We start from the raw sequence: 21,476 nt of genomic DNA, 5'->3' as shown, positions 1-21,476 counted from the left end.
TCAGAGGTAAATTACAGCATAGTAGAGAGGTAGTTAGCTGTGTTAGATGGAAGGCAGGACACTGTGCCACCATACGGTGTCTTTACACATGCTCCAGGGCTGGGGGAAGGTGCTTTAATTAGAGTGGGTCTTGAGAGCTGCTCTAATTAAAGTCCAGTATTTCCTGTATTCAGTGTCCTGCACTTCAAAATTGCGGTGGTGGCACTTTAACGAAAGCTCATTAACTAAAGTGCCTCTGCTGCCATTTTGAAGTGTGGGGATGCTAAATGCATGCAACACCGATGCAATAGCATGCTCCAGCAGACCCGATTAATTGAGTCTGCTCCAACACGTGTCAGAACAGGCATCGGGCACATGTATAGGTACCTGTGTAGACTAATTAGAATGAGAGTTAGTCTATAAGGTGTACACTGGCCTGCTTTCTAATCCATAGTAATTTACTGTGCATCTTAAAGGTCTTGTATTTAATTCTTCAACCTGGTCTGCCCAGAAAAAGCTGTTGCTTTTTTTTCTTTAGACATGTTTTAGTCATTGTGCTGCTTACAAACATGCCAGCACATTATTTTGAATCCTTGACATTATTTTTAGACATGGATAATTTTCATGAAAACCTTACCTCCTTTTGGTGCATTTGATTTTGTGAGTTTTATATACAATAAAAAAAAAAAGGGAAATAGAAAGACACTGAGATTAGTTAGAGATCTGAAATGCGGGGAAGATTGAAGAGAGAGAAGCAGTTGAAATGGCAGGTAGAGACAGAAACAGAGTACGTTTCTGTCAGAATGACTTTATTCGGAGTAGGAGAGAGGGCTTGAGTGAATTGTTGAAACTGGAGTGAAATACACGGGCAGATTACAGACCTGTGATCTCATGCTGGCTAGGGGAAATGATACGAGGACACAGTGAAGGCATACCTCGAGAAACCAGATGCTGATCGAGTTGGCTGCCAGCAGACTTCAATGGTACTGCAACCTCAACCTCAACCTCAACCAAGTGGCACCTTATTTCAAGGCAAAGCATCTTATCAAAGATAAGAGATAAGAACAGAGGAGAAAAAGGAGAAGAATCTTCCCTGGAGAAAGACCTGCAAATTCTGCAAATGGGTCTGTGGCTCTAGGATTGGACTCTTAAGTCATCTTGGGGCCCATCAATGAGTTATGGCAGAGTTCATCCTCAAATTGAGGGATTATTGACAACGATGAGATGGGCAGAGATGACTAACAAAACCGGATGTTTGAAAGAAAGAAAGAAACAAATAGAAAACCCCAAAGCAAAAGTAAGCAGAATGAAATTACCCGCCCTCCCCACCCAAGCCAAGAATAGGGAAAATTGTTAGCTAACAACAGTTAAAAACCGGATGTAAATCTAATGCTGCAGACTTTTGTAGAACCTCATTGCTGCAGGGGGCCATCACCAGCTCTCCGTACCAGATGAGTTTCTCCCATTAGGCTATGATTCAGCAAAGCATTTAGCCCATGCATGACCTACCTATTAATATGAGGTGTAGTAAACCATAAATCTTTGGAGGGCCAAAGCCTCAAATGTTGTAAATTTACCCCAACAAAGGCCCCGACCCAGGTTGCCTGAAGCAAACAAGATAGTAACGGGCTAACTGGTGATTAAGTGAAAATGTACTTTTAGTGAAGGTTTCTGGCATAAACTTTTTTCCTAAAGAAAAAAACAGTCCTTTTACCATGTGCATCATCAATAGTCTTTAAGATAGTCACGGTGTATAGTTTTAAATAAAAAACATAATCTAATTTAATTATTGGCTTCAGTTTTCACAGCATGATCTTAGTGAATTGATTGAACGTATATAATAAATTACACTTTTTTTTTTGTATTTTTAAATTTATATAAGCCATGTAAAAGAAAACCACATGCATTAAAAGTAAATCACAAATAATATCACTTAATGTGGCAACTTGCTAAAATACACACACAATAATTTATTCAGGTCTTGTTAACACTTCGAAGCAATGGTAATAATCTAGCATATTTTATTTAGTTTTATTTCTTATAGATTAAAAGTGAATCAAAATTAAATATTTATGAGGCATAAACAGTGTTATTTTTTTCTGCATGTGTGCTGTCCTTTCACTGTACTGTATTTTATTTTAAATTCTTTCTGTCTTGCTTTGTTATTCCATTCCCTCTGTGTTACAGTGTATAGGCAGATTTCACAATATTATATGCATGTTTTTAATAGTCCTATAGGGTTTGTTTTTTTTTAGCTCATTACAGTAAAATAATTTGATGCTATGGAAAAGACAGTGCACCAGACTCATGTATCATGTGATGGACATAGACAAGAATCATGCTATTCAGCATCATGGTACTGGCAAATGATGATCAGTGGGTGTCTAGATGAGATGCTTTACTGAGCAGTAGTGTAGTTTACGGTGCAGTAAGCATGTGCATCTATATGTGTACGCATTTACTGGGCAGTAAACCTTGCTAATCATGAATAAATTTGCTACCTGCAAATGCAAGTAGCAAATTTACTTGCAATTACTAACTGTGCAGTAGTATTCATGTAGACTCCTGACCAGGAGCAAATCTGCTCCTGGCACCAGGGGGCAGGAGATTGCTCTTTGCCCCTAGGAACTGTCTGTTCCTGGGGTGGGCTCTGCCACTGGAGCCTGGCTGGGGACTATGTCCCCCTGCCCCGGCAGCAGGGAGCTCCAAGCCCCCTATTCCAAGATTGCGATCAGGGAGTAGAGGCTGGGAGATCCTTTCCTCCCAGTGCTAGATCTGCAGTTGCAGAGCTGGTGCTGGGAGATCCTCACCTCCCAGTGCCAGCTCCATGGTCACTGGCAGTGGGTTGGCAGTGGGATCTCCCTGCTGGTGGGGGCTGGGGAGCCTGTTCCCACCCAGCTCTGTGATGACAGAGCTGAGCAGGGAACAGGCTCCTCAGCCTCTGCCCCATGATCATAGAGCGGAGGCTGGGAACTGTCTTGGTCAGGGGCAGGTCCCAGTCTCGTGCCTTAATTGGGTGATCGAGGCACAGGGTTTGATAAGCACTGCAGAGGAGGAGCAGGTTCCAGCTCTCTGTCCCAATCTGCTACTGGGGCAGCTAGCAGTGAGCTAGCAGCTAGCTGCCCCTCTGGATCAGGGCAGGGAGCTGTGACCTGCTCCTCCCCTGCAGCTCTTTCCAAGTCCTCTGCCCCTGATTGGGGAGCTGGGGCTAGGAGCTCCTTGCTGGCTGGGCAGGGGGACATTGTCCCAGCCCCAGCCAGGGGACAGCTGTCTCCTGGCCTTGTGTTCCCTGCCAGCCCCTGGGCTCTGGTGATGGCAGGAGCCCATTACAGGGCTCCAGGCAGTGCAAACAGTTTGCTGCCATTAGCAGTAAATCTCCTGCTTCCTTGCACATGCAGACACCTGCCCAGGAGCATTTACTAGCAAATAGTTTACTCGTGAGTAAACTGCTCCTGGATCTAATGCATGTGTAGACACACCTAGTGTCTCTAAAGGAACAAATACACTATGTTTGGTTGTTTTTATTGTTATCTGTAACTCTTTAAACTAAGGAAGCAAGAACTGACAGATTTCTAAATCCTGAACTATTTTGGGTCCATGACACAAATATTTTAGCATCAAGTCTGAGTTCCTTTGCTCATGAGAACCAGTGTTACTTTTGCTGTGTTTATCAGCTGCTCCATTGTAGTCTTATTACAGTTCTTAATCTTAATTGAATTTCATATCATGTTTGGAAGACTATTTTTCTGTGGTGCTTGAAAGCAAGGAAGCTGACATCATGATGGAAAGTAAATCAGAGAGTGAATGGAAACCTCGAGCATTTCATTTTGCATACCTTAAAACAAAGGAAATTCTGTAACCACATTTTGCTTCTCATGGAGTCAAAGCCTAAAGGATTGATAGATCTGAGCCCAGTGACAGTGAAGTTCTACCCTAGAACACGTTTATATTAAAAGTGAGCATCTATCCTACCATGATCCACTAGCAAAAAACCTAGCCAAATTTAAACCAATATATTAAGTGCATTTTAAAGACACTTGAAGAAAACTACAAGGGGATTTTGTAAAGAAAGTAAATATGCAGTAGCTATTTACTTGCAGATTGACTTCAAAATTATCTGGAGTCTGCTGGAACTCTGGACTGAAAAACTTTGTAAGATTTTTGTACTGGGCTTAATTGCATTCTACCTGACAACTGTAAATGTGAATACCCCACGTTTTGCATTGCTGGCAACTAAGTCAAGGAAACAGGCATTTTACTAGTACAGCTGGTTCCTCCCTTCTGCTAAATCTCTTTCCTTCATGAAGATTGATGCTGAATGACTTCTATCAAGGTTGCTATATTTCTGAAGACTACACCAAAGGACAATCAGAGAACACCAATTAACTCTTCAGAGACCTGACCTTATTGCATTGTATGCAGAAAAGAAAGTGGGTGAACAAAAAATTTCCATTCTATTAATTTTAGAAACATTAAAGGCAAGATGGTCAATCTGGAAATGTTAAACAAATAGTAAGAGAAAAAATAGCATGTAACAATATTGTGTTCCATAGCAGAAAATTTCAGAGTACTTTACTAATGTATAGGAAGGGTGAGTATGGACCCTTGGCAGAACTACAGGGTCTGCCAATATATTCTACTGCCTCTTCTTAATTGAGTCTACTTAGAGTGTGGCCTGGGTGCAGAGGCTGGTGCTTGGATTTCCTGTAGGAAAATAATATTGATTGAATCATCCCTAGAGAGATGCTGATGTATTATGTCTCAATGCTAGCAACATATTAAATATAATTATTGTTACCTAATGGACCATACCTGTTATCAAAAGAGAGGCCATCCTTTCTGGAAAAAAGATGAAACACTCTGTCTTTAAAATAGCCATTCCAAAAACAGAAGGTGATAAGTTAGCAGTCAGGGTTTCTAATTATGCACGCATATGTCACAGATACAAGGGCTTCTAAACAAAGGATAGTAAAGTAAACTCTGGTTAATTCGCCGTTCCTAGGGGTTGCAAATAATGCTGAACTATCCAGTAGTAACCAATTAGCAGGTGTTGGCAATTGGCAGGGGAAGCTGATGAAGAACTGGAACAATTCCAATTAAACAATAGGGGCAAGTTATCCTATAGGCAAATTAAACCTCTTCGCTATTGCAATTGAAGCTTGAGAGAATTTATATACACATGTGAGGCCAGGATCTTTTTTTTTAATTTAAGCTAATTGAATATTTTTGGTGGAACTGATGCATGACATAAGAATGCCCACCTGTGGCATGCAGAACATATGCAGGTGTTTACATGTATGTGTTCAGTGAATCTCATTAAGCAATTTGTATCACATGTCCTGTAGTTTCTTCTGAGCCTATCTCATAATTTCAATTTAATCTCTCCGGTGCAGTGTTATTGTTTGCGATATTATTATCACCAATGTTATGGATTGATACCATCCCAGCAAATGTTCTGAAGCAAGTTACTGCATGATTGACATTAGCTGTGCAGGAAAGTTCTTGTTCTTTTTCTTTCAAGGCTTTGCTTCAGGATACTACACTCAAATACCTAATATAAAGGTTATGTTCTCAACTGCCTTTGTATGGTGGCAGTAGCAGAACATCCTGCACCTGAAATTAGGAATTGTTTTCCTGCATTAGAGTGTGAATTTCCTGCTCATAAAAGAAAGCAAAGGGGGAACAGATAAATAAGGGCAAGACCTGTGCAGCATTTGCTAAATTGGTCTGCTAGTTTACTTCACTCTGTGTCTTAACACTGTGCAAAATGGTGTAGATCTTTGACTGTTCTGGCGCAGGGACAGTTCCCCCTAATTCTCTTGTTCATAAGGAGCTAGCATACAATTGCCCCTTTGCTTTACCTTGTGCCAGCATTGACCCCTTCTGTATACGTATTTGTGCGAAGTCCCGTTGAAGCTGACAGCCTATTACTATCTTGTTTGCTTCAGGCAATCTGGGTCAGGGCCTTAGCTCGGGTAAATTAGCATAGCTATTGTTTACACCACTTGAAGTTTTGGCCCTCCAAAGTTTTATTGTTTACTGTACCTCCTTATATTAATGGGAATTTGATATATATTTAAATAAACTTCCTTGTACCCAACTTATACAGAGATGCCAGAGTGCTGGTTTGGCATAGAGGTGTCCTTGATTTTTCTGACATCCCCTTCTATGGGGTACCACTACAAATTTATTATAATACTGTGTTCTTTATATTAATAGTGTAATTTTGTTGTGCCGCACCATAATCACTGTTGTATTAACACTTCATGTTACCTGCTTTGATACTGGTCTTTACTAGCCACACATTTCCTATGAAAAATAGTCCACAATTATATAAACTTGCACAGAGCAAATGCTGTTGCGGGAGTAAAAATATTGCTGGAATTTCTGTGTCATGAGTCTAAAACGCAAGCATCCAGTTAAAAATTAAAGAAAACGGCTGTATAGTATTCCAGGAAATTGTCAAGACCACTAAATATTGTACAGTTTTGACCTATGTTACATTGAACTCACTCTTTCTATGTTTCCAATAAATACTTACATCAGATTGCTCCAGAACCAATGTCAAACTTCGTTAAAAACAAAATCCCCTTGTAGTTTAAGTATGTACCACAGATACTAAATATATCTCTAAAATGTACACTGCTGTTAGGAAGCTTTTCTTATATGATGCCGATGTGCCAAACTTGAAATAATCTGTGGGCCTTATCCCAAACTTTTCCCTTGTAATTACATGAAATAAAAATACATTCATAGTTCTCCAACATCTAAGCTAATTTTATTTTTGTGTATTACTAGTGTAATAAAACAGGTTCCTTCTATAGACCTGATCTTCTTGCACATTTGAAATTGTAACACTGCCTTCAGTTGGAGCAGGAATGCAGTGTTTAGGAGAACACTGAAGACAGATCAGGAGTTAGGGAAAAGTGAACTTGGTTTTAGAATACTAGGATACTAATGAAAAGCTGTATAGCCCTGCTTATTTTGGAGATAGCAAGCAGAGGAACAAGGGGCCAACCATAGAAAAATAATTTTTCTAGTAGCAGCAGCATCCATCTCTTTGGCAGTCATCTCTGGAAATTGCGTTGGAAGCTCTATATTTGCCTCTGGTCCCCAGTGTCATGTATTTACAATGCTGAGAGGTTATTCTGAACTTTTATCTTCCTGCACTGTTACCTGATTTGCTTTGGTCTTGTCATTTTCTCCCCAAGACCCTTGCCATTTACCCTTTTGCAGATAACTTTCAAAATTAAATTGCTATTAGAAAACTGTGTGCTGTTTAAGAGTAATCATAAAAATATTTCTCTATAAACTACTGTGCAACTGTATGATTAGAGAGTCCAGTCTGTCTAGCCATGTGTATTGCACTCAGTCTACTAAAGTAGCCAAACTTCCTCACCTTCCTAGCCACAAATCAGTTTTGACCTGACCAAGAGCTGTGGGATACAGAAGCATTCAAGATGTGTGCGCCCCAGAGTAAATAGTTTGTGCACTGTGAACAGCTTAAACAATTATCATTTGATGACAGCTTCAAATAAATAATAAATTGGAACTGTATAAAGTAAAAACATACAAAATAAGAAATACACAGAAAAATAAAAACACTTCCCCCCACTATTATTCTTTCTTCTGCCGTTATTTTAAGCCACTGGGAGCTATTGTTTGGCCACCCATGTTCTGTACTGTGCTCATTGTCCTACCTGGGATCCTAAAGGTAAGGTTGTACACATCTAAATTTACATTCCTGTCTGTACTAGATTTTCTTTGGTGATATCATTTTCTGTGTTTTCTACTGCTGCCTCCTTTAGTAATGTTTTCTGCTTCAGGATGTTTCTAATGCAGTGAAATTATCATAAAAACAAGTTTAAAATAATCAGGATGGGCATATCAATATTTATTGAAATACTGAAAAAAAAAATCCATTGGTGATGAGAAGCTCCTGGAAAGAACTGACATTGACAATATGTATTTCACTGATACAGTAAGAGAACTTCAACTTCAACAAGTAACTAACTGCACATTCTAAAAGTTGCATGGATTCAAATCCAAGGCAGCTGCAGAACATCTGTAATACAAATATTCAAACATTACAGATTGTCTGTTTACAAACACAGAACTATAATAAACCAGCCAAAACTAAAGCCTTTGTAATTTAGTCTGCATTTACTAATATGTCCTGTAATCAATAAGGCAGTCATCAGTAAACGTCTAGTTACAAAGTGGTTAACAATTAACCTTCAAGAGCATTTTGTTTGCAAATTTTGGGCAATCTGGAGGGATTCTTGGAACCACAGATTCTGGCTAATATACTCTATCTTGAAACTCTTTCTGTTAAATTATATGCAAAATTTTCCTTTTCTTTTACATCCTTGTATTAGTAATCTTGTCCTTTATATTGATTATAGTGCTTTGTATAGAGTTAGCAACACATTTTTATTTATATTTTTAAAATTTTTAATATTCAGTGAGGTTCACCATCATGTTTCAATAAAAACTGAATGTACAGAATGCAAAACTTGAAATGTAAAAAAAAAAAAATCACTATACCTATGTTGTACATATGTGACTACAGAACTTCACAACCACCTTCAAATGCCACTTGCATCTTTTTTATTTTTGCTGTTTTTTTTCAAGTGATGTGTCCTTTCCTATTGAGTGCATATGGTATTTGAATAAACTACTTTCAGATTACATTTGGTCAGTATGACAGAGTGAGCAGTGTTCTGTGATGTGAGACAGAAATCTAGGTTTGTACCCTACACATGGACAGACCAGTAGAACTGATTAATACAGATGATTAAAATGATCTGTTTTGTACTATTACATATGGAATAACTGATGTCTTTGGTATAAAATGTACAATGCTTGGAAAAGAATTGAAGATAAGAATGCACCTTTTAAAATTCACATGAAACAGAAGAAGCTACAACTCACATAATTTACAATAGATTTAAATAAACTACATTTAGGATTATGAAGATTTACAGACATTTAATCAAGTGAATGATTTTAATTTGTCAAGACCCTTGTATGTCCCTGAACTATGTTCCACTAACTTGAAGACATGCTACAGTAAACACATATATTTGGCTTCTTTATTCTGGCTATATTTTATATAAAGATGAAACTAAAGAACAATAAATTAGCATCATAATTGTCTACAGTGAAAACTATGATATACAATATAAATAAACTATTCAAAAGCCAGCAATCTTCATGAAAAAAATTAAGGGATTAAGAGTTTATACAGTTTCTACAAGTGATTGTGCAGCCAATAATCTCAAAAATTAAAGTTGAAATGAAATTCCCCTTTTGATTTTAGTGTCTCACGACATACAGTAATTAAATACTGGTAAAGTAATTACCAATCTGAAAGCAACATTAAGGAAATCACTGCTTTGCAATTTTATCACAGTTTTCCCCCACAGGACCTAAAGAATGTAAACACTATGCTTTTTTTAAATGTAAAGTATTAACACTTTATTTAAACATATGTTGATCCACACCTGCACAGTTACCTTTTAAGATAATGAGATAAGGCAAGACTTTCATAACTGTGGCACTACATGTTATAATACTGATATCTTCATTTGAATAGAGATGTACTTATTTGTCCTTCTCCAATATTTGTTCTGCAGCAGACTTTGGTCTACATAGACATGGCAGTATCACTCTTCTTTCCTCATGTAAAGGATTTTAATTACCTAACTTTTATTTTTTTTAAGTTGTGTTAACTTGAGGACCTGTGTCTCAAATTTACTTTCTTTATTTTACTGGTAATTATCAAGATAATTTCTTAATGAGCTTCTTGTTTTTGTCAGCTGATACATTGTTACGCTTCTTTTTTGCATAGCTAAATACACTTCCGTTGTTGGCTTACATTATTTAGAAATGTCATAATTAGAAGTCCCAGAAAAGATTGTTTTTAAAGAAGCTATCTTCAAACATGATGGCTAAAAGACTGATTATCTTCAACAAGCTTACTTGCTAGAAAACCTAAGAAATTCCTATGCCAGAACCATGTTTTAGCTACTGCACTAGAAACATGATTGAACTGGCTAATTTGCTTTGGAGCTGCTATTTTTGATGTTTTGTAGCCATCCCATATAATAGTAGCAGAAGAGGGATACTGCCTGATTTAACAACATGAACACATGACAAAACAAACCTCAGAACATATTAAGAATGTCAAGCTAACTTATTAACAGACTTCATATTAGCTATTTGCAGGCCTGAGACACACACATTCAAAACCAGGCTTTTATGATTTGGTGGAGCTACTATGGTGTGTGGCCTACTCCAGATCTTTATTACAGATTGTTGAATAGATGCCACTTCATTTATCACAGAAGAAGTAGGCATTGGGTCCTTGGAAGGATGAAAGATGTTCGAGATGCTGTCTTGCATCCTTTAGAATTCTTTTAGAAGTCCTGCTATACAATGAAGGAATTCAGTGCACTCAAATTCCCCACTATATTAGCTTAATAACACAGATCAGTTTGTTCCTAAATTTCTTCATATTGGTGATCAGGAAAGTTAAATATACAAGACTTGTTCTGTCCTTTTTCATGTTGACATTGGTGATAGTATCCACTTGTAAGCTCATTTCACTCTGGTACAAAGTCCTATACAGATTCCTTTGGGGATATGTAGCATTTGATTCACAGTTTGCAATACAAATACCCTGATACATCACTTATTTACTATTAAGTATTTGATTATTATACCATTTTGCAAAGTCTTAAAACCAAGTTTTTAATTAGCATTGCTTGGAGCAGTTCAGAGTATTTTTTTTTCTTGAAAGCAGAAGCTCTAATGGATATAATTTATGCTCTCTTTGCATGCAGCATTTCAATGAGGAGGTTATTACATGGCACATCCCCATTCAGGTGTTTGTAGTAGAGGTATTCTTCAGCCTGCATACTGATGGCACGGATTTCTGGTAGCCGCAGGAGAAGCTGCCCAAATTTGTCTGTTTGCTGTGGGTAGTTGCACATTGTATAGTCCAGCAGAGCAGCATTCACTTGTTCCTGAACCCCTTCCACCAGCTGGAAGTTCTCAAGATTTTTGACATCTAGATTAAAAAAAAGAAAAATTAAATGCATTTTAATTCTTATTTACCAATGCAGTGTTTCACTTAATGGACGCATTTTTCTCCTGACAAAAGCATACTTTCTATGCTGTTGAATATTCAGCAAACCCTTTTGCCCCGGTTTCCTGGGAAAATGATTGCAAAAGAGCTTTAGCAGTGTGTCTGAAATTCTTCATATACCTCAAATCAATTAGGCTCCAATGGAGTTTGAGCAAGGTCAACCCTCTTCATATCTCACAAAAGGAAAGGTTGAAGATTCCTAAAGTAGAGGACCATAATGTACTGCCAGAAAATGAGCCCCCAGAGGCAGACCTATCTTTAACCTAGTATATTACGCAATTCATATAATTCTGTATTAATTTTTCTGACCCAAGGTGAAATCTGTGTCCAGGGTATGATGTAGTTAATTCTAATAAAAAGTGACAGGGTTCTTGTTTCTGTTTGACATTTTCTAAATGATTTTGAAAGCCTTTGACTTGTCTAGTCTATGCTAATGAACCATCTGGTACACTCCAGTGACTGCAAAAATAATCTTCCCTACTAGAAATTCTCTAAAATATATATTTCAGTGACTAATGATCTTTATAAAATGAAACCCTTGTCCTTTGGGCAGAATAAAAGATAAGGATGGTGGCCTTTAACCTGAATATGGCTTTTGACTTCTGAGACATTGGTTTTCTTTGCTACTGGACAACCGTGCCATTCATATTGGTAAGGTGGACACTGGTAGTTTGTTCACTGTAACTGTATTTGATTATTTACATCAATTCTATAGCATTAAAGAGCTCTCTAGAAATACATAAGTAGACGATAAATGATGATGTATTAATTTTTAAAAACTATTTTACTTCCATAAAATGTATTTTGATGGCATCTTTCTTTGATATATCTGAAGGTTGTTCAGTCTTAAATATGTAATCCTTACCTTTACCAGTAACAAAAGTGTGAATTAGAGTTCTGTCCAGTGCAAAAGTTCAAACTGGTAAAGAAAGGTACAATTGTACAGAGAACCCATTTTGCTTGATATTTGTTCATGTAACATCATATCAATGAATGATAGCACAAAACAAAAAAGTGTTAATTAAGATTAAATTAAGGGTGGATGATCACCTATAGTTTCTTCAGCACAGTATGCAGGGAATTTGGTGAATTCCCACCTGTGGAATATCTGGATCACATTGTTGGAAGGAGGAGAATGGAATTTTCCACTCTGAAGAATGGGAATGAGTATGCCTCTTGCTAACTTATCCATAGTCTTAGATACATATGGAAATTGGGCCATCTGCCAGTGACCAGCCCTGGTTGCACCTGTTCCTGAAAGTGCTTTTGATAGAGCAAATCTGCATTTCTGCACCCAGCCATAATCAATCTTGCCATATGCAGGACAACTATGGGAATAGTTGAAGAAGAACGGAATTCTGCCCATCTAGTTGGGCAAAAGGGTCTGAGGCACTCGTAAGCTTCTTCAGACTCCTAAGTCTGCAGCAGACTTAGGCCTAATGTAATATTCATAACTACGTCTTTGATATATTTTGTCCTGTAGGCAATTCTGCTGTGCATGCCTGTTTCATCCTCTCTCTGCCTGAATTTAGGAGTAGCCTATACTTCTGCATTTAACTCCTTAAGTCCTCAAACTGGCCTTGGGGAAATCACCTGGCTCTTTTTCTGTGCCCAAGACCTGAGGCACCAGGAGCATAGCCTCTTCTTGAATTACTGGTTGGCCTTAAAGCTACTGGCCAATATATAAGATTGTGTCAGATAACCAAAGTGAAGCCTTTGAACTTTGTTTTACTCAGAGATAGAAGCTCAAGAAACTAGACTTCAAAGCTAGCTTTCCAAGTTAGCAAACCCTTCCATTATACAAAGTTTTCTGGTATCTTCAGATAACCAGGTCTTCATTGTTGGTTTAAACATACTTCTGGGAGGTTGTAAAGAAAATGAATGGTATGAAGTATCAGAGTTGTTTAAAATGGGTTACTTTCCAATGATAAATGCAACCCTTGAATCACTGTTGTGATGTAAAGCATTCCCAGACAAGAGAAATAAAACTTTAAATATATATATTAGTATGGAGTGGGCACATCTATATGTACAATTAATTTATAGCAATAAACTCGAGCACATATGACGCTGGAGTTTGTTGCTTTTGGGTGCACCGTTTGAACATGTGCCTGGAACCACAGCACGTGGAGCTGGATCGGAGCATTCATAGGCTGGCAGGGCCCTGCAGAGTCAACCTGCCAGCCTGGGGCTTCTCCAGTCCTGTTCAACGTGCTGCGGAGGGGCTGGCTGGGGTACAAGGGTGCTCCGGAACAGGGCTTGCTGGCAGGCAGTCCCTGCACTAAAGCACCCTTGTGCCCCAGCCAACTGGGTCAGTGCCTACATGTGTGTTGCTGCACACAAAAAAACTCTGCAACACCATACGATTTATATTTACAAATACTAACCTGCTGCAAAGTTTATTAGCTTCCTGCAGCCTAATAGGGCTGCATGTAGATGCTGAGACATTTATTGCGGAGCAAAATAGACAACTCCACAGTAAACATCTCGTGTAGATGTGCCCACTGTGGAGAATTTTACTATGAATTAAACAGCAAGATAGTTGAAAACCTTTTACAAAATTCTTTTAAAAGAGTGGCTGGTTTGAGATGCTATGGATCTTAACCAAAACCCATTGAAGTTAGTATTGACTTCAGTGGGTTTTTGATCAGGCTGAGATTTTAAGTTAAATGAATGTAATAGCTTGAAATAAAAGACTAATTCTAACTTTTGCTCTGTGTTTCTAGACACTACTACATACAGTTTCAAGGGGAGCATCACAAACACTTCATATTTCCCCATAGAGCCTAGGAAAAACTAATATCTGACACTATATATTTTGTATGTTTTTTTAAAGATATGGAGGCAAACTGTGTGCTCTACAGAGATATATTCTGCCCTCAGATGTGCCTTTATTATATTTAAATCAGCTGGGCCACATTTTCCTCACTCCTCTCCCTTTCCTTTCCCTGCCTTCCCCCAATTTATACTTGTGTATGATGTTCATTACAACTGTGGAACTGTGCAAGTTCAGCTGTTTGATCTACTTCCAGGGAGGGTGCCTAGGTGTGAGATGAAATCTCTCCCTTGGTGATCTTATCTCAGTGAGCAGTCCTTTAAACACTCAAGACAGTGGCAAGCACTATAGTAATGCACATAAACAACAGCAATGAATGTTAAACGTTAAATGAATGTTACATTTCAATGCCAACTTTGTATCTGTGATGCCACATCATATCCAAGCTGTGGGCCTTGATGTACAATATATTTACACTGGTGTAATTTACATCACTTTTGTACAGCCAGTGTAGACTGTGCTGGGAACTGAATAAACAGACAACCAATAACCAAGGGTATCTATTGCAATAGATGATGTTACAGCTGGGAGTGTAGGTAATAGCTTATCTGCATAAAGTGAATGGGTGCTCCAGCACTGCTATTTACACATGCTGCTTACATCTGTGAAACTTACACTAGTGTAGTTTTACTTGTGATTTTTGCCTGGATTCAAGTAAGTTAGACTGGTATATAATTATCTGTCACATGTTTGTTTCCTTTTATATTCATGTAACTGTGTGTGTCATCTGCCTAAGCCATGAGAATACGTTTCTTAATACTGGTCAAGATGGGTTCCTGATAACTGTAGTGAGGATCGTATGTTTGCAGACAGACTCTGATATACAAAATGAATTGAAATACTGTGAATGTTGCTATTCTGAATCAAATTACTCATAGCTCCAAATTATTATGATTTGGACCGTGATTCCCCAGTTCTCTTGTGTGCAGAATTCCCAGGTACTGCAATCAGAAGTGTGTGGATGGACGGATTGCTGGGTGAGTAGTCTTGAGTGAGGATATTCTTCATTCATAAAGTATTGGCAGTATTTGTGGTCTTGGTGTGTGCCCCTGAGCAAAACTCCCTGGGCTCAGATACACAGATAATAAATTATGTAGCAAAGCAAATTCAGAAAAACTAGGCAGATAATTATAAGGCTCCAAGTTTTATTGGCAATGTGTGATTTGGGCTATTTGGGATGCTGAATGCTCTCATTTGGTACAACATTTACTTTTGTCTAAAATATGATATTACTTAAAGGTAGTTACAATAACAGTGCAACGTTCTTTTTTAAGAAGCAGTCAAGGACATCAAAGGGCTTTGGCCAGAAGGCCATCTCTGCCAAGGATGAGTAATAGTGAAAGGGAAACACAAAATGCATTAGACATTATAATATATGGTAGGGCTAAAAATGTAGAGCTACAAAGTAATTTTAAACTATTCAATCGTACTAAGATTTGCAAGCTGAAGCAAAAGAGACTATGGCACTTGTATATTACTGATTCTTGATACTGATGCATTCGTGATAGTTATACATGTATTCAAGTTATATTCTATGATGATTATTTATTTATTTTATTTCAGCTTTTAATTTTATCCTTTATTACTGTTTGTGGTTGTACCTCTGGATAAAATAAACTGATTCAGTTATCAAAATAATTAATTTTTTGATTAAAGACTGCATGAAAATAATTGCTTATGTAGATGAAACATCAGTAACTGCTGGTATAACTCCAGAGAAGTCAGTGGTATACACTGGGATGAAATCTACGTGGTACATATAATAATACAGTCTTTCATGCCTTTTATTAATATTATTTAACTCCTTCTGCTTTTTGCACTTTACATGTCAATTTTTGTAGCTCTTAGTGACAAATTAAAGTACATGTGTTTAAGATTAGTGTAAGAAATCTGCTTCCAAGATTTAAAGATTTGTAAAATTAAATGAGCAGGAATAACCCCCTTCTCACCCACACACCCTTTAAATTTTAGCAGCCAGAGAAAGCATTTTGTATTGCTACAGTAAGTACCAGTCTCTTATCTCTTCTACTTTATTCACTCAGGGACTAATTACCAACTTTTTACATGAAACAGCCTTACTGTGAGCTCACAGTGGGGCACACATCTTTTTCCATCCTTACTGGAGAGTAAACCCTTAGGTCTTCTGGAATATATTATATGATTTACAAGAACTAGCAATAGCTTTTCTGTCAAACATAGAATTTGTGTTCTCTATAGTTTACTTGTAAAAATGAAGCCAACAATTTATTATAGTAGTGCTGCTATCTGCTCTACAGTCAAAGTAAAGGTCTGTTACTATTCCCAGAAAAACCCCAATTTACTGGAGTTTATAACTTTGCTATAAAACTGTGCTCTAAGCTGAAAATGTCAATGCAAGATTCAGCGTGAAGAGAATGCTTTTGCATATCCTCCTAAAAATGGGTCTGGCCTTTAGAGGGGAAAAATCAGAAATATTTAGGTTTCAGAGAGCTTTTCTCTCCCTCATATTCAAAACATGAAATACTGAAATTTGGCTCTGTATTAATCTATAGAGAGCTCTCATTGCTTTGGGAATTTTTAAAAGGAAAATGAAAGAGAATGAGAGATTTAACTTTGAAAAATCATAGCTGTACAGGAGCTGTGTAAATACTTTTCAAAGAAAATTAATTTATTTTTATTGCATATTTGTTTTTGATAGTCCTATCAAGATCACATGAACTGATGAACAGGCATATTTACAAAACTCCTCATTCCTCCTGTCTGGCCTTTTGACCAAAGCTTTTGACTATGGTATCAGTAGATATCACTACAAGAATTAAAACCATCACATGCTACTCTGAGACAGACCTGAGAATTAAACCTCTAAATTATTGGAAAAGTTAATTCACCTTTAGAAGAGCGAAACTTCCACCTTTCACAAAACATGCAGTAGCCTAATACTTAAGACAAAGAACCGTTTCTGACAGCACCTGAGTCATACTAATATTCTGGATCTATTCTACTAAGGCTTTAAATCAGATGTAGACCAAAAATGGTTTTGGTTACCCTGGTGGATTGTCTTCGTTAGGCAGGGGCAGAGGACAGACATTCATACTCTCAGGGCACGTCTACACATCGCCCTAAGGCAATGTTGCTATGGCGCCATCCTTTAGTACTTCGTTTTAGAAGTACTAAAGCATGACACAGTACAGGTGGTTACTGCGCTGTGCATGCAGTGCACGGGTAGATTTTTCTGTTATGTCACCGTCATGGCGCATTATACCCGGGGAGTGTGCCACTACAGAGATGTAGCAGGTGATTACATGAAGATGCACATGATCGCTACATTGCTGTAGTGTGTTGTACGGCAAAGTAGCGCATTGCTACGTAGCTGTAGGCAGATGTGTAGATGTGCCCACACTGACATATATACATCGTTTTATTCCCTGCTGTCTATTAGCTTCTGTTGATCCATTTAAGAGACACTGTACTGAGATGGCTGTGGTCCTATTTTTTTGACCAAAAGTGGGCCGAAGCTCAAACTCAGCAAGACAGAAGAGTTATTCCCTTTGCAGAACTGGCTAGCATCATATTGTCATTCATGCTAGACAGAGTCAGCCTGCAGACTGTCAAAATGGCCAGATCTCAACCTCCTTGTAAACTCCTTGTTGATCCTAGACACACATATCATTATAGCTATGAGGAACACAGTTTTCATCTATGAGGCTGGTTAGGGGACTGCAGTCTTTTTTGAGGGAGAGGGACATAATCATGGTAACCTATGCTTCTTCAACCTTCAAGTACCATTATTGCAGACCTCCCATACCTGATAATGAGAAGTAATGTTAAAAGTGGGAGAAAAATGGAGCAAATGGAGAGAGGAATTTTTTACTTTTTACTTTTTTTTCAGAAATGAATTTCTATAGAAACTGCTTGACTAGATCTAATGAATATACAAGCCTTGAATAATTACCAGTTTGTGCAGAATGCTTAGCATCCTACCTATAGTGGAACATTAGGAGATAAGAACTCATTGCCTGTCTGGTCACTTCTCTAGCTATAAGCAGAGAGTTTTCACCAGTTAAGTTTTCAACTGGGGCTTTCTATGACGCTGATCATTTATTCAATCACTACATCCCTCCTGCCTCCAAGTGCTCATATTCTAAAAAAATTTAAGATAATTTTCAGAAGATTTCAAAGGCATAGGAATACGCATGTTTGAGATGAGAACCTGTAATAATTGGTTCTTTTTTTAAAATGTTCCAAAGGTTTCCATTGTTTCTTTGTCTCCTTTCTTTTAGCCTCTCAAACTCACAGGAAGCGGCACAATTTGAAATAAAGACTTTAACACTGACTCCCTCTAGAAGCAGTTTTCAGGACAAGAGTAAATGATTTATAAATTGCCAATATTTGAGAGTCTCCCACAATTCTCCTCTATTTACAGAGGCAAAAGCTGTTTAGTATAACACAATTGCCTTCAAGATAGATGAATACTATTTTATATCTGAGCTCGTATAGTGGAGCAAAAACCTGTCAATATAGACAGTTCCGTAGCAGCAAAACTCCCACTTAATTCAACTGAAACAGAATCAGGCCCAATAGCATTTGCCTGACATTCGTGGGAAATTATTATTACATGGGCATACCATATTTTAATAATTTAACAATTGTTTCACAAGCTTACCAGATAATGCTGTAGGAAAAAATGTTAAAAATATAACTGGGAACCAGCCTTCTTTCAAAGTACGATGATTTCCTGATCTCTAGAATATTGCTAGAGACTGCTATATCTCTAGATCAGTGGTTCTCAACCTTTTTGGACTCAAGGCACTCTTCACTGCACGCAAGACACCTTTCATTGGACTCCATAACTTTTGTGAACTGAGTCGCACACAATTAAAAAAAATTGAATTAATATATTACAGTGCAGAAAGTATGGGCAATGGGGGTGGGGATTCATCCAGGCAGAAGCAAGCCTGAGCCTTCTGCTCATCTGCTTAATTTATCTGTTTATCTCTTTATACTTTATGGCACCCTTCAAAGAGTCTGGTGACACCCCCAGCACCCCGCCACCCTGGTTGAGATCACTGCTCCAGGTATAGCTACAGACTGCTATTTTTAGGACCCAACATAGCAGTATATTTTCAATCTTGGACTGTTTGGACCACAAGGTAATGTCCATGTTCTGCTGAATTTAGAATTAAGTGATAGGTATGTTATTTTGGAATGCTTGATTAAACTTTTCTACTGTGACACCTCAGTGCTTTTCATTCATGATAAATAACAGGTTAGACAATGGTACACATTTTTTTCAATCCAGTATTCAATCCAGTTCATTAGGTTGGAGATTTTGGGATTGTATATCCAACCCACATTTCAGTCCCTCCATCAGAGATGGATCTTCCACTTCTTTCATATGTATGGAGCAGATCTATTGAGTAAGAATGCATTATTTTACAGCTTTTTTTTGCAAGGGAAGATTCTTGAAAGTAAGTAAATAATTATTATGAAATGTAAATAAAATGTTTTCATTTGAGTTGTGAGTTGGTTTGAAACAAATGAAATATCCATCTATAACAGACTGAAATGTGGCTTACTAAATGTTTATATATTCAAGTCCTAGTTGGTTACTTTTATTATTAAAATACCAGCTTTTCACTTGCATTAGATTTGCAGAGAAAATGAAGCTGGAGGAAGTGAGCTGGATTCTTGTGCAATTTCAGAATTATTTTCTAAATTCCTATTGCTTTTTCTTGTGCCACAAGATGAAGGGGGCTAATTTACCTATAGAACAGGGGTGTCAGGCTCATGGTCTGTGGGCAGGATCTGGCCTGCACAATTGCTCCATCCAGCCTGTCAGTTTACCAGACACTGGAAGTTGGGAGCATATGTTGGCAGAGGCAGCAGAGCATGTCGTGGCAGCATCAGCAACAGTGATAGTTATAGAGCATGTGGTGGTAGCAATGGTGGTGGCAACAGAGCACATGGTGGCAGTGGTGGCATCTTCAGTGGTGGTGGCAGCAGCAGAGCATGCAGTGGCAGCTCCAGCACCCATCACATCCTCCTATGATGAACCCAGATCTGGAGCTGCTAGTGTGGTACAGGGAATGACGCAGTTCCAGCTCCAGGTGCAGCACAGGGCATGCACCAGGGGCTGGAGGCACCACTACATGGCACCACTGCATGGTTGTCGCTACCATCACATACTCCATTTCTGCTACTGCCATGTAATCTGCTGCCTTTGCTGCCAAGTTCTCCACTGCTGCTGTGACTATTTTGTTGTGCCCCGGGCTGGTTCTAGTCTGAAAGAACCCTGTGATATGAACTTGGCCCAGGGCAAAGGGTGAGTTTTGACACCCCTATTCTGGAATAAATATGACTACAGGAAATATTTAGTTATTACTTACATAATTATTACTAGAGGCTATACTTTCTATTACAGCCTGACCTCCATGTCCCAGGTTGGTTTTACAGGGCTGTTAGAAGAAAGGAAAACAAAAATACACCAGAAACGTACTTTTAGAACTTTTAAATGGAGCACCTTTGCATTGAAATAATTGAAATACAATAAAAATAGAGCTTCATAAAGGGCATATTCACTAATCCTTTTTTAAAAGTAAAGCTATGCCTAGGTTCCAAGCCAAAGCAAGCTGAAGTAAATGGAAAGTCAGCCACTGATATTAACAGTCTGTATTTAAGTATGAATAAATTAAGTCCATTTACCATCTATAGTAAAAAGTTATGGGAAACTACAATAGTATGGCTAGCATTGTATACAAACTTATTTTGTAGCCAAGTTAAGTGCTTTGGGCCATATTATGGGAGTACATATCCCAGGTGTACTGGGAGGTGAGTATCCAGGTGAGTACCCTAACCACTAGGTACCAGAGTTATGCTCCATCTTGTTTTCTAGAACAGGGGTTTTCAACATTTTTTAACAAGGGTACTCTTTCTGCCTCAAAGTAGCAGTTCATGTACCCCTTTATATATATATATATATATATATATTTGTTTTTAAGGGGTGGGGAGGAAGCAGATCAAGGCCCCCACAGTGAGGGAAGGAGTGAGGCTGGGGATGGGGCTGAGGCTGGGGCAGGGCCTGCACAGCCAGGGTGAAGTGCGGGACGGAGCCGACAGAGCAACTTGTGTGGGGGTATGCGGAGGGGTAGTGGCTCCCACTGCCGCATGCACCCCGGTGGAGGCCCAGGGGGCACATGACCCCCAGTTCTGTGGGTGGGGAAGAGGCAGCTGCTGCTGCAGGCTGGACTTTTGCACCACAATGCCACTGCCCAAGAGCTGCATGCCTGCTGCCACCAGGCAGGCAGGGGACAGACAGACAGACACAGGCACACATACACACACACACCCCTGCAGCATGTAAGAGTGTGTGTGTGTCTGCATATGTGTATGTTTCTGTCCCCTGCCTGTCCATCATGTGGCTCTTGGGGAAGCTGGGGAAGGGGTGGGGGAGAGGGAAAGGGGTGGGGCCGGCGAGATTCAAACCCCCACAATAAAGGGGGGAGTGGGGCAGGGGCAGGAGTGAATGAGGCC

At 38.7% G+C, this 21,476-nt stretch overlaps 1 protein-coding gene across 2 annotated transcripts in view; it reads right to left on the bottom strand.

Moving 5' to 3' along the window:
- Window positions 1-7,862: 7,862 nt before the first annotated feature.
- The window catches only part of NR5A2 (nuclear receptor subfamily 5 group A member 2), a 126,855-nt gene continuing 113,241 nt past the window's right edge, over window positions 7,863-21,476 (bottom strand). For both annotated transcript variants that reach the window (XM_090049100.1, XM_090049101.1), the window contains exon 8: window positions 7,863-11,053. In XM_090049100.1, coding sequence (XP_089905226.1) covers window positions 10,806-11,053 — 248 coding nt within the window. In that variant the 3' untranslated portion in view covers window positions 7,863-10,805. The remainder of the gene's footprint in view (window positions 11,054-21,476) is intronic.

This window comes from Crocodylus siamensis, chromosome 5 (genome assembly GCF_052110815.1).
Source record: "Crocodylus siamensis isolate JL-2025a chromosome 5, ASM5211081v1, whole genome shotgun sequence".
In the NCBI taxonomy this organism is placed as follows: Eukaryota; Metazoa; Chordata; order Crocodylia; family Crocodylidae; genus Crocodylus; species Crocodylus siamensis.
Note: the sequence above shows the minus strand (reverse complement) of the source record. Positions and strands in the feature narration are given on the sequence as shown.